This window comes from Bacillus rossius, chromosome 3, assembly GCF_032445375.1.
Source record: "Bacillus rossius redtenbacheri isolate Brsri chromosome 3, Brsri_v3, whole genome shotgun sequence".
NCBI lineage: Eukaryota > Metazoa > Arthropoda > Insecta > Phasmatodea > Bacillidae > Bacillus > Bacillus rossius.
Genome location: NC_086332.1, coordinates 64,169,866 through 64,184,985, shown reverse-complemented (window position 1 = coordinate 64,184,985; position 15,120 = coordinate 64,169,866). Strand labels below are relative to the sequence as shown.

General features: G+C 35.5%; 1 protein-coding gene across 1 annotated transcript; it reads right to left on the bottom strand.

The window, feature by feature from the left end:
* Positions 1 to 883: 883 nt before the first annotated feature.
* On the bottom strand, positions 884 to 14,769 carry LOC134530803 (deoxyhypusine hydroxylase). Its single transcript, XM_063366013.1, has 3 exons — positions 14,358 to 14,769; positions 6,841 to 7,164; positions 884 to 1,242 (listed from the first exon to the last, which is right to left on the bottom strand). Exons 1-3 carry the CDS (start codon positions 14,635 to 14,637, stop codon positions 932 to 934), a joined length of 915 nt encoding a protein of 304 aa, XP_063222083.1. The 5' UTR covers positions 14,638 to 14,769; the 3' UTR covers positions 884 to 931.
* Between the last annotated feature and the right edge of the window lie 351 nt (positions 14,770 to 15,120).

Here is a 15,120-nt window from a genome sequence, read left to right as displayed (position 1 = left end):
GTGATGACGGCACGGAGGATGTGTACCCTGTAACGAGAATGCTGATACCTGGTCGCTTCCTGGGACCGCTACGGCTCTGATACAAAAGTATCAGAGACTTGTAACTAGGTACATTACTGTATCAGTATCAGGTTGGAACAGATACCGAAAATTGCTGTAACAACCCACCTCTAGGAGTAGGATTTTTTTTTTTATTTTTTTTTTCCTAATCTAACTAAAACTAAGTGTATTTTGTTTGGGAGGGTCTGGGTTAGGGAAGACTCTAGGTGCGTCCCAGGCCGAAGCCTTTACGCCTATTCATGCTGGGTTTAAGCCATGCAGACAAGGGAGCATGCATCGTGTGCTTGTTCGGGGATTGGCCAGCCATGGCTGCAATTGGCGCCATGACTAACTCCCCTTCATAATACTGGACTATAACTAGATAAGTTGGGCACAGGTAAAACCTCCATAGACCGAGGGAAAATCCTGGGCACTTTCATGCGGGATGCAAAATTTCATGCATTAATTACAAGCAGGATGGTTCAGGAAGAAGAATTGGTCAGAGTAGAAAGAGTCTACCATGCGAGGGTTGGGCGCTTGATAGGAGTAAGATTTATTTATTTTTTTCCTAACCTCATTAAAAACTAAGTGTGTTTGGGAGGGGTCCGGGTTAGGGAGGGACCTAAGTGCGTCTCAGGCCGAAGCCTATCACGCCTTAGTCATGCTGGAGAGAGCTCAGCCACTGTAAATATAGTTTGAAAAAATAGTTTGAACATAGTTTTTCAGTATCAGTTAAGGGGCAGTAATTTTTTTTTTTTTCCAAAGACTGATTCAATCATGTTTACACAAGCTAGTTATTTTAAATAGGATACTTGAGCAGAGTTGAGGTAAAAAGGAAACAAGGTGGAGTGAACACACACTTTATTTACACGACAGCAGAAAGCAGCGACGGTTAGCAGGCCATCTGGACCAGGGTGTCGGCGTACTGGAACTCGAGGCTGTTCTCGTACTCGCACATGTCGAGGGCCACCTCGCAGCTCTCGCGCACCACGCGCGCCTCGTCGCGCAGGTAGCGTCCCAGCACCTCAAGGCACTCGGGAGAGGCCACGGCCCCCAAGGCCTCCGCTGCCTCGTGCCGCACCATCTCGTTCTCCGAGCGGTCCTCTAAGGTGCGCACCAGGTGGGGCACACTCGCCGCACTCTGCAGCTGGCCCAGAACGAACGCCACCTCGTGGCGGAAGAGTGCGCTGCCTGTGCACAAACCTGCAGGCAAGCATGGCATGTTATTGCACCGGTACGCCACACACTAGTCCATTCACTCCTACAACTAAAATGTCACTATTTTGGTGAGTATACAGAGAATTTCAAATATATCTGTAATGAATTTCAAAGTTTTCAGTTTTTATTGTCTTTATGCGGTATCAATAAAAAAATTTAAAAAAAAAACTAAAGAAAAAAAAGTTAAATATTGCTGCTTATCAAATTTATGATATTTAGCAGTTAAAATTGATTTTTTTTATTATCTTCTGAGATGACATGTTCGCCAGTGGCAACAAACTAGAAATTATACCTCAAATGAAAAATTGTAAATTTTCAGACTTCCATGATCAGTTAAACATACATACTGTGACTGCAACAGCATTCTATTTCAATGGTCTAGAACAGGACATTTAAACCTCCCTTCAAATGAATCCTTACACTACAATTAACTACATGTGATGGTGGATTTTGTTTTTGATTCCCTATGTTGATTATGATCTATGTGTAGTATTTTTTTCCCTGAATTAGTTAAAAAATGTTTAACTATCACTAAGAAAAAAAACATCTGCACATATGTCCACAGTAAATACTTTCACTATTGACACATTCTTGAGAAGTTTCACCAAAATTAGCAAAAGTCAACACTGGACAATGACTGTAATAAAGTGATGGCTAATGGAGCATAGTGACAAACAAGAATAGAAAAAAAAAGAAAAAAAGAAGAAAGAAACATGGAATCTATGACGGTTAAGTAGACCAATTTCAGTGTTGTCAGTACGCAGAATTAAGAAAGGGTTACCTATATTTTTCAGCATGCTCTGTAAATGAAATTTTTATGAGTTTTAAGACTAAATTACAAGGTGAAAGTCTTTGATCCAGCTGATTCAGGACTACAGCCATGCCACATCATTATTTTACTAATTTATGAAAATGTGAAATTTAACCTGCTAGAAAACACAGTGTGTCCATACAAATCTTTAGAAAAATCCCCCTGACTTTTCCATGACCGAAATTACAAATTTTGCAGAGAAATGTTTTACAATAATTTACCTATTTTGCAATTTACTGAATGAGATAAAGACAATCCAACCTCCACCATCCCTGCAGCTGCACTATTTCAAACAGAACCTTGCATACGCTGGTTTAACAGTATGTACGACTATGCATGAAAACACCACCTGGAAAAAGTGTTCAGAGTCTAGGTGATGACATACCAGAGCATGACTTTTCCCCCTCAAATTACATCACTGAAGAATTTCCACGACTTTTCCAAGTTTTAAAGTAAATTCCTTGACTTTCCCTGATCCATTTCCACTCCCTGACTTTTTCTGACTGTCCAAAATGTGGACACCACAAAATAGTTTACACTGACCTCAAATGAAAACCAGCAACAATGATAAACTCTTGAGTAAAAAAAAAAAAAAAAAAAAAAAAACCACGTAGTAATAAGACCTGGCGACCATTGTCACTTTGGAACTACACCGAAAAAATCTGCACAATCTGCACATGAGCTGCTCGATTGGTTCCACATTACGGAATATGCTGAACCATAAAATAACTGATTAAAGACCTTTTACGATATTTGGAATCTGAAAACTTACTTAAGTTTATGCCATTTTAAATGTGAGATGTACTCTGTATTATATTGTATTCATATTTGTGTGTGCAAAAACACACACATGTACGCACGTGCGCACACACACACACACACACAAATTGACTTGTCCTATAACCCAGAGCACTCAACTCCATGTGAGATCCACAGAATAACAAAATAAAATAAATAAATAAATAAATATATAAATAAGATTGTTCTTTATGTATTAATTAGTGCAGTGCCCAGTTTACAAGTATCCTGCCTAAAAAAATTATACTTTTTACTAATAACTTGTGATTTTATTTATGGGTTAATATGTTCTGAGCAAAGTGATTACCAACTATTCATATACAGCCATTTAGTAATTTAAAATAAAGGCCTATCACAAAATAAATATACAGTACGTTTATACAATTCCATTCAAAAAGCATGTATGATTGCACTTACATGAATGGTTTAAATGAAAATTAAAAGCTGTTAAATTCTAGTAAGTAAGTTATATTTGATAAGATTTTTCCCTTCAGAAGTTTATATATTAATTTTTTCTAGTGTCCTAGAAGATAAACACTGCTTCAAAGTGATTTATTTACCATTGAAATATGTTTTTAAAGTAACATATTTAAGTTTTGTGAGTTACTTCTTTTTATCAAATAGAAAACTTAAAAAATGATTAAGAAAATTTATTTCGATAATTTTCGGATAGCACTAAATTGCCATAAACATATTAATGCCAATAAAATGATGACTGAAAAATCACATTGCTAAATAATTTAGAACATGTCTGAAATGTTTATCTTCGTATACATTCGAGTAATAAATACCTCGAAGGACAAAAAAAAATGCTGTGGTACTGACTTTTTGGTGATGGCATGCAGTGGCGTAGCGTGCCATCTCGGCGCCTGGGGCGGGAGACCTATTTTGCCGCCCCCATTCTATAGGTGCTTAATTAAAATTAAATTTCACATGCAATGAGGTACCTTTTATTGAAGTTAAAATAGGATGAGCGGTTTTACAAGCGGATTCTACGGGCCTTATGAGCAGCGAAGTCAGAAATAACTTTGTCAAAATCAATATTAGCAGCCAATTCTTGTTCAATCGACAATATAGCCAAGTTTGATAGTCTAGCGGAGCTCATAGTAGATATGAGGTAATTTTTTATTAGCTTCAACTTCGAAAATTTTCTCTCACAACTTGCAACACTAATCGCCAAAGTCAAATATATTCGAATCAAGATGACTATATTTGAAACCGAAATTACGAGATTCAGTTTTTGAATGAACTGGAGGAGCTCCAGTGGTCCTTTACCACTTATATCTTCCTCTGATTCAGAACAGGCAACAACAACAAACTGCTGAAGACGCTTCCGCTCCATCTGAAACTCGTCCTTGTCGATGTCTTCTAATACATGGGAAAGATCACACTCGAACTTGCTGTCCAAAAGTTTCGCTGGCATCAAAAATCCGAACTTGTCCGATATTTCTTGAATTTGCTGGAATCGAGTCGTCATTTCTTGAATGATCTTGTCGAATGATGCGATAATCTCTCGACGGATTTCCTGTTCGTGAGACAAAGCTGCATCTTCAGAAGATTCATCGCCATGCATGCGTTTTTTCCTGCGAATTCTTCTCGTTTTGAGTTCGATTCCGAGTTTTTCGCAGAGAGTCTTAGCAAAGTCAATTGCTTCTTGCACGAAACGGTCTCTACTTTCCACTAAGAGGGTTTTTAAAGCGCAGAGTTTTATTTGCATGTTAGTGTGTGTTTTTTTTGCTAGATTTCGCCTATGTTAATTGGTATTTACAGCGGTGATACGCCCGGTGCGTATCTATATTTGTATTTGTATTAATATGTTCTTATGTATTTTAATGCCTTTTTGGTAATTATATTTAATTTTCGGAGCTCCGAAGTATATGATCAAATTATAATTTTTGGGGGGAATTGTTAAAGTATTTTTTTAGTATTATTATATAGCTATTTTTTTATAAGTAGTAATATGGTATGTATTTTATGATGGATGCGCCGATTTGTGATGAAACGATTTTATGATATATATATATATATATATATATATATATATATATATATATATATATATATATATATATATATATATATATATATATATATACACACACATATATATATATATATATATATATATATATATATATATTAAATGTTGTCATATAAATTTTGCGTCTTTTTAACTTGCTGCCTCCTCTCACTGTTAGCAACCTTATTAGTATTTTTTAAGCCTGCTATTAATTTGGGTTTTAATATTTTTTTGGGTTTACCTGCGCTCGTGGTACGGGGCAATATAGGAGTTTTACTGTGTCCCGGTTTGTGGAAATAGTTTGGTTTGCCCTGGGTTAAGGTCAAACTTTACAGTACAATGCGTAATTCAATGAGTGCGAAAGAGAGGTATCGACACGGGCCGACGTGTGAAACAAAAGATTTTGTATGAGTAATTAACATAATAAGGAGTGCCGCTCAACTCAGCTCGCGCGCGCCGGGCGGCGCGCCGTGATGCGATGTTGCCGTTCGATGTAAACAAACAAACGTTATAAAGAGCTCTGTCAGTGATTTCGCAGTTTTTCTTTTAAATAAATATTAAAAAATAGTTGGTGCGCAAAATTGTAGATAAAAATGTAACATTATAGTGTGTCTGACACATGTAATGAATGAATCATAGATCAGATCTCAACCCGCTTCACCGGCGACCCGCCCCCGCGGGCTGCCGCCCGGGGCGGGCCGCCCCCTCCGCCCCACCCACGCTACGCCACTGATGGCATGTGAAATTCGAGGAATTGATTTTGATAAAATAATCTAGTAAAATTTTAGTCAACATTTGATTAAGGTCATTGAAATGTCATTATGCAAAAATTCAGGCAGTGCCTTAACCTAGCAGTATTACCCAACATGGTTGTGTTACACGTATATGTTACCAAGAAAATCCAATGTTATTTGATTATCAAACAGTGTGATATATAAAAATTAAAGAACCAATCTCTGTAAAAATATGTAAAACAAACTATTGCAAATCTGCCTAGCATACAGCAACAGACCAGATAATCACAAGAAAATTTTTATTAATAAACTATTCACATTTTAACAATAAGGTGTGACAAGTAAACAATAGCATGTTGTGAGTAAGGCCACCTTGCTGAGTCATAACTTGAAGCAAAGAAAAATATTACACCATTTTAGTAATGTTACACATGTCAAACATGGACATTAAAACTAACAATTTTACTTGCATACATTTTATACTCCATCACCTCATACAATAAAGCAGGTTCCTATGAAAGACAGTTCTTGAACTTAACACTTCCATCCCCTTTTGTGGTATGATCATTTTTGCAGCAAGCATTTTGCACACCAACTTATTAGCCATACTTTACAAACTATGTTCTGCTTGTTCTAGTCATCAACAAAGATTAAAGTAATTATTAACTTCATGTAACTGTCAACTAAACAAGGATAGTTTATTACTCTCTTTCAAACAATATTTCCTGTGTTGGGTCAATGTATTTTGTGAACATCACAATTTTTATCCCATTTACAAGATAAAACTGTGACATCTGGACATACATAAGCTATCTCAAAAGAGGTCCATACTGTTGGGTTAAAAAAAAATTATTACTCAATACGAAACAATGTTACACAAGAATGACTTATTAGGGATGATGATTTATCACGAGAAAATTGGACTATTTTTTAGCCTTAAAATGTTTGTATAGTAGCAAAATTTATTTCCCTATTGGCTCTGTCCGGCAAAAGAAGCATATTCGCTTCCGATGAGAATCCAGCTCCTATGGTACAGATAGTACTGAAAATAACTACATACATACTGTCACAAGTATTTTCTTTCAACCAAAACAGTATAGAGGTCACAGTCATTAGTAGACCTAGAACATCTTTTTTTCCACGAATCATCATCTGTACTTCTAAAGGTAAGTGTGCTCTGTGACAAGACAGCTCTTGCGACACCTGCAACAGGACCTGACCTTCTGCCAGCGCGAGGACGCTGGCCTCCGTGTGGAGGTTCCTGAGGGCAAACATGGCGCGGTATCTCTCGAACAGGGGCTTGCCGTTGTCCAGCAGCACTGCCTTCAAGGCGCCCACGTCAGCCTCCACTGCGGGAGGGGCCGGGTCCACGGACGAGTACGGGTTCAGGGACAGCCTCTCCGAGCTGCGGCCTGGGTCGGCCAGCCACCTGAGGCGCTCCGCGGCAAGCTGACAAGTCTCCTTCACTTCCACGACCGGATCGTCCAGGAACGCCTCCAAGAACCCGAGCAGGTCGGGGGAGCCAATTGCACCCAGCGCTTCAGCTGGAACATCACGCGACTGTTGCATTTCCGTGCACGCAAATGATTAAGACTGTGTATTAAGGGACAGACCTCTTGGCACTTGAATCCAAACTTTATCTCTAATAAATAAAAAAATAGTGGCAAGACATTGGTCAATCAACAATCATTTCAGCCTCTCCCTCACAACTAAGGTCTTTAAATAAACTAAAGCAACACGCGTAAACAAGTGCCATTGCAAGGTCACTAAACCTAGAGTTGTACCGTAGATGCAAGCAAGTTGTTCTACACACTACCTCACTATACGTCCACATGAAGGCGAACTCAGTCAGCCAGTTCATATCATGACCTGACCTCGCCTTGCTGCAGTTATTAAACTCAACAATTGAAAACAAATGTGTTTAATTTGCAAAAACCATTTCAGACTACGTATCTTCAAGTAAGTACTGTAACTAAAATATGTAAATATATGTGAAATATACACAAAATATAGACAAGTTTATAAATTTTATATTCATCTCATTAAGATAAGTTAGATGTTACTCTTCATACTCATCTCTCCTAGCAAACGAAACTGTAAAATACTGGATGAATTCAAAGATAAAGGCAATTTAATTTAACGAGTTACAATAAAATGATGTACTTAATAAAAAATAATAAAATACTTGTATGACTCCGGAAACATTGACAAAAAATTTTTGTAAAGCATGTGACAAACATCCAGCAACGAAAATAATAAACAGACATGCCAATGCAAGCTTTGACACAAGGCCAATCAGTGTGCATTCTTTGCAAGACTTCACTGCCATTTGCACTACAAAGTATTGGGTCATACCAACCATTTTAGATTTTAATGAAACTTACAGGAATCATTCTCCATAATAGTAAAATTAGAAATTATTTTGAAAACATTTTTATCTCATCACATTTTTGTGTAGGCTAATTAATTTTCAAAGTTTTTAAAAAACCATTATTTTGTGGCTCGCCTATACATTTTCAGTCTCAAATATCTCAAGCTGGAATCCTGCATGAGTAAGTGTACCAAGCAAATCTGAGAGTGCTCGGCTTGGGGAATTCATACACTTGTGGATGTGTGCCCTCGGAGACACCCACTAAGACCAAGCAGGTGACCCAGTGAGTAGCGACTGGAGCAAGTTGGACTTCCCCCCCGACCACGGCACGACCGAGCCCTCAGCATACTCACTACCACTGGGACCCGCTCAACGAGTTAGTCACTTGCACCAAGCGAGTAGGCCCCAGGAATGAGAGGACGACAAGGATCAGAACGGATTGGCACCCAGCACTAGAGGGCGCCACTAGTGGTTCGGGAACCTACTAGAGTCTAAGCAGCACCCACCAGCAAGGTTTAATTTGGTATGCTACTTGCTTATGTTGGGTAAAAATTTTTCAAAAACTCTTTATGAAAATTTTTTTGAGATAAGTGTTTTTTAAAATTTGTGAAAAAATCACAAATGTTTTTTGAGATATTATGTAAATGGAATCCTGGAAATTTTAAAGTGGGATCTCAATGGGATCAAGAGTTATAGTAAAATCTAAGACGTTATATTCAAGTAATACTGGATTATAATTCTTGATTTGGTGTTTTTACAGGTAAATAAGAGTAGTTCTGAGTTGTAAATCCACTTATTTAGAATATCAAAAACGTAAAAGGAGGAAAGATAAGCCTTTATGTTTTACCTTGTAAAATAAAAAAAAACATCTTTAGTAAGCATTTTAAAACATATTTGTTAAAAAATAAAACTTACCTACCATAATTATTTTTTTAATTTAATAGATAATTTCTTATTGGCCTTGTTGGTTTAATCATGTCTTAATCAAAAAAAATATTCCTGTAGTTGTAGGATCAACACCTCCCTTTTATGAACATTAATATATTTGAAAATTGGGGGTATTTGAATGATAGAGAAGGGCCATGTGATTCCAAGAAGCTCATTCTCACATGATCCTCTTCTGCTGCTAGCACACAACCTCACCACCACTTCTCTGAGTATTGACATAAAACAAAGCCAACAATATCATTAATGTCCAGATCTTCAACAGTGTTTTTCAGATGAAACTATTTCTATACTTGATTCTTCTGAAAAAGAATATTTTTTAACCAGGATCCTAGTTTCATTTTGTGGAATGTAACAGTGAAATGTTTGTTTGCCTTTTATTGTTTTTCCTGTTTCAAGTCTAATCTTCAAGATTCTTTCTTCTGTATCATGCTCTTCATTAGTAGTATATAGGTACAAACATTATGTTTACATTAGCCCAGTCATACAGTTGGCAAGGAGTCATTATCTGTTCATTATGGAGCATTCGCAAACTGGCCAATGCAGCTATCTTTTTACGGTTCCTCCAACACCATCACATGCATTTTTCCATGTGATAATGCAAAGAATTTCCATTCGGCCTTCATGTCAAAATCTGTCTCATGATTACATAGATTAAGAAAGTTTGATTTATTTTTTGACTGTGATGCTGCTCCATCTGAAAAATAAATGATTTTTTGATTTTATTGGACAGTTCCCCTTTAAGAAAATCAATCATGAGCCTTTGAAATAAATGGACAGCAACTGTATCATGCACCATACAGTCAGAAATAATAACTAAACATAGATGCTCCAAATTCTTATTTTCCTCATTGACATAGTATATGACAAATGAATGAATTGTTGCTTGAGCATTGTTCCAGTGGAAGCCCTGGCAGCATCTTGTAGTTCAAATGAATAATATTCTGCAAAATCGCAAAGAAAAATGCATCAGTTTTCAGGAAGGGTTTCTTTCAAATGTTGTAAGTAGGAAGACTGTTGAACTGCAATGAAAGAGTGTCTCCAAAGTTTTGGCAAACTCTAAAAAATAATCTAAAAATTCTTCTGTGGATTTTGTAACAATTTTCCCGGACACATTTATTATCAATTGGCATCCACTGTTTGAAAGTAACATTTCCAATACTATTTAACTCAAAAGCTTCTTCAAACTTAAAGTCTTCAAAACATTACTTTCTGGGAAAATAAAACAATCTGAGAAATAACATTTAGCAGTTGGGGATTTGCAAATTATATTGTTTATTACATCTTTATATGTTTTAATCAAGAGTTCGCCATTGGCCAATTCAGGTAGTTTGCATAGTTTGCACTGGGTCACCATTAATTTGACATTTTAATGTGTGGTACATACACAAAGAGTGTGTGTCCCACTGAACTCCGGAAGAACACAATGGTTAGGGCGAAGCTCACAAAATTTTGTGAATCCAATTTTATGGTAAGGGAAAAGCTCCTTAAATAGGACATATGATTCTCTTAAACTACACAGAATTAAGAACTTCTGAACATGTATACATTTACCATAGAAACAAAGACATTTTTATCAGGCATTTGACGACTCACTTCATAATTTTCATAGATTCATTAACTAAAGCAACTGTTATTGAGTCTAATGTTCTGCCAGGCCTTGGACTTGAGGATTACATTACACCTATTTCAGCCAAAAGCTTTCTTTGCTTTTCTTGCTATAGTTTGAGAATCCAAATTAAATTTCAATTTTTTTTTAGAGTCCAACTTCTTGGAAGTGTTAAAATCTACATTTTAATATTTCTGTCTAAAATAGCATTGTACTTTTCTTTTAATTGTTCAGTTATTTCACTGTCATAATCTTTTACAGAGTCAAGGCTACCTGGACTTAAATTAAATACTTAGGTTAAAAAGCTTGTCAAGTTTTTTTTTGACGTGACGTCTAATAAATCGATGAACGCTGGCTGCACGCACAAAAAATTGTCCCACTACGGATGTCCCACTACGGATGTCCCACTATGGATGTGTCCTGTTTACGCATGCGTGGCATCTCTCTGGTACGTTGCGGACGGCACAGAGAACTCGGCCGGCACGTGGCGGCGTACTCGAGGTTATTGTTGTGCACCGCGCCACGGGAGTATATTCGCAAGGAAATGGAGTTCTTACAAGTACGTATTATTTTAATTACTAGTGTAAATCAGTATATTTAAACTGTGTTGTATGAGTATTGTTTTAGCTGTCTAACTAAATATTTATTGCTGGTATACTTTTCATGCTTTAGTTTGACATTGGTAATTATTTGTCATGAGTTATTATTTGATCAACTAAATCACACACCATATTATAGTTATGAGCCCACAAGCGTGTAAATATTTCGAGTCCAACAGATAATATGCTAGTTAAAAGAAATTCAAAAAAATATTGTGCGTAGAATGTTATTAATTTATAACATCTGAAACAATTGTTTCCAATATGGCCTCGTGGCTGTGCGGTTAGCAACGCTGACTACCAATCGATAGGTTGACGGATCAAATCCTGGCGGCTGATATTTTTTTTTGTACTTGTAAAAATTAATACGGTGGGCACGACACTTCAAAAGTAATAAATATATTTGAATTAAATAATACAAATAAAAGTAAATTTATTAATTAAATTGTAGATTTCATTTCACTCCTTCTTTGTATCCATACAAAATGTCATAATTCAATAAAAATGATTCAGTTTTATTCATAAAAGTATGCAGAGGTAGATTTTATCATACAAACGATAGAAAAATTTTTAAAAAATTTCTTCCTCGCAGAATAAATATTTTTAATGCCTAAATGGTTTGGTTGCAATAACCTATTACTGCTCAGTCTCAGGCCGAATATGATATTTCATTTTCTTCTTGATCAATCATTTCATCAATGTTTTGTTATGATGTCACGTTAAACTATCGTCCGTAAATCGACTTTACAGACAACAAGTTTTTTTTTTTTTTTTTTTTAATTTCTCTTCTGGATATGTTTTTGATATAAACTTTTTTTTTAAATAGGAGTTTCTTCTATATCATTCAGACTTTTATTCAGAACATCAATTGCCTTTAATTTCTCTGGAATTTACAATGTATTTTGAATTACTTCCTCAGAAACATACAAAACATCTTGTAGTTCAGAGTTATCAGAAACACAGTCTTCTGTTTTGGTTAAAATCTCTGGACGTTTTAGTACAGCTTTACGACACCCATCACTTATTTTGTCACCCTTATGTAAACTGGAATTACGACTCAAAATATTTGTATTTAAGTACACATCTTAAGTTTTTCTTATAATAAACATGACGAAGGTTCCTAAATAGATTATAACAATAAACCGACCAATGTTTGAAATACCATATTCATCCATTTTGTATTAAAATCATACAGTATTAGGTAAATAATGAACTATTAAAATGGTTAATAACTAATTTCAGAATTATATAAATAATCAAAATTAATAAATATGGGCTAAATAATAATACGTCCTTTTACTAATTAACTACCTAGGTTTGAAATTTAACTAACAGTACTTTTTTGTTTTAAATGATTCTATTTTCAGTGCTAAAGTCTAAATATGTTAATTAATTGACACATTTCACTTCCACAAAATAATAATAACTTTATAAAATTACACATTCATATAACATGACTCCCAAGTTCACTGACAGCTCACTAAGAGCAAATGGGAAACTGAGCTAAAATTGAAAGAGTGAGGATAAGCCATACACTCCTGCAGTAACATGAATAAACAACTCTGACAAGGCTTTCATTGAAAGTGCACAGTTTTTTTAAAAAAAAAAAAAAAAAAAAAAAATTGAGATGGCATCAACACCCTAATGCTTATCTTTCATTCTTTAGTTTGAACATATATTATTTTTATGTATATAATTGGATTTACAACTCAGAATCTACTCTTATTTACCTGTAAAAAGACCAAATCAAGAATTATAATCCAGTATTACTTTAACATAACCTATTAGTTTTTACTGTATAACTCCTGATCCCACTGTGATCCAACTCTAAATTTTCAGGATTTTTTTTTATATAATCTCTCAACAAACACAATTTTCTCTTAAATTTTTAAATACACTACCTATCTGAAAATTTTTTCAAAACATTTTTTTGATAGTTAAAAAAATTTTTTTTTTTACACACAACATAAGCAAGTAGCACAACAAATTAAACCTTGTAAGTTGCTCTTTAAAATGAGGTGTCTAACAGCTCTCTAAGTCTTATACAACTTGAGATATTTGAGATTGACAATGTATAGGTGAGCTACAAAATGATGATTTATCAGAACTTTGAAAATTAATTACACAAAAATGCAATTAGATAAAAAGTATTGAAAAAATTTTCTTAATTGCATAATTATGGAGAATGATTCCTGTAAGTTTCATAAAAATCTAAATTGGTCAGGTTGAAAATTACAAATTTTTGGTTGGCTTGACATGGAATGACCCATATCAGAATTTAGTATTAATTTAAAAATACCTTTCGCAGGGAGAATCAATATCTGTAGTACTATAAAACATTTTTGGTAGTTATTTTTGGGAGGGAGAATCACACCTAAGTATTATGATTTACCTGGTTAACTACTTTTAAAATTGCAATGCTCAGTAATTGTTCCATATCATGTATCCATGTTTATCCCTTGATCCTGATGGCATGATCTTGTGGTACATGATGCTTGCTGTTTTAATTTAGAACACCTGAAAGGTCCTGGCCAAACAAAATCTCAAATATCACAATATAACAAATTTCGGGTAGGTCTTGTGAAAAATTTAACTTACGATCATATTTCACTGTTACATCACAGGTTTTATTATAACCAGGAACTTTCGACGTACTAAATTAAAACAGCAAGCATAGTGTATCACAGGATCAAGGTATAAACTTGGATATGTGATACGGAACTTTAACCCTTTTGTTTCGGATGCGCTCCTCTTCTTGGTAGTTACAGAAGACTTTGAAGGCCCTCGTCCTATATACTGTACAGTATATAGCTCTAAGACTGTTATTTACAATAAAAATGAACAGTAAAGTCCCTATGTATCAGCTCTAAATGTACCAATTCATTAGTGGGATGAAAAAAAATTGGGAGGTGTTTGCGACGTACAAGCGAATTGACTTAGGCTATTACCCCGCATGGAGGAAGGGAAGAGGGAGATATTCCCTGGAAAAAGAGAAGTAAGCTGCAAATACACCCAAATAGTGAACACTGCGTTTCAATGTACATTATATTTCTGTTGAAAATACATCGTTTACACTCATGCCATCTCATTGAATTTCTTTGCAAGCTTTTCTGACGTAACATAACGCCACAACCCATAACACCAACAGACCGTTGGTGTTAACACATAAATAATTTTAATCACACTGAACTAGTATAGGAAGAACGGACATACCTGCCTCGTGCCTAACCATAGGCTCTTGCTCCCTGTTCTCCAACACGGACTTCAATATCGGTACGGCGCTTTTGTCTTGCATCTGTCCCAAGCAGTATGCCAGCTCGTGTTTCAACAGTACAGACGAGTCATTGAAGCACTGCCTTATACATTCAATAGAAGCATCCCCTCCTATGTTCTTTAAAGTGAATAATGCTCTAAATCGTTCTTTTAATGGTCGATTCGGATTGTTTAGAACTTTACCTATTGCCTTTATTTTTTCTACTGAAAAACCGCACATAATTTGTCCGTTACCTTCCACAATAACCTTTAATATTAAATTATAGATAACTGCAAGCAGTAAAATCTCATTTGACGTAACCTCATCATAGATAAAGAATCGGTAAACATTAACAATAGCAACCAAATATTGTAGAAGAGCAATATAGGAAAGTCGCCAAAAAAAAGGGTGACACATTGTGCAGCGCATTCTATTGACATATCCTGCTCCAATAGCGTAAGCGCATTTGGGACAATGTTATTTTAGCGATTTTTATTTCAAGTTTTTAAAAAAGTTTTCTTCAATAGTTGTTATTTATTATGGCTGGAAAATTTGTTAAATGTTTGGTTGCAACATTTACGATGTTGCAAACTGTTCGAAGTCGTTTTTTAGATTAATAATAATAATAATGATAATTTACACCTGCAATTGGGCATCTGCCCTGTGGCAAGGAGTTCCCACCCCCTAACTACTGACGCCGTCCCCGCTACCTCTGAGTATTTA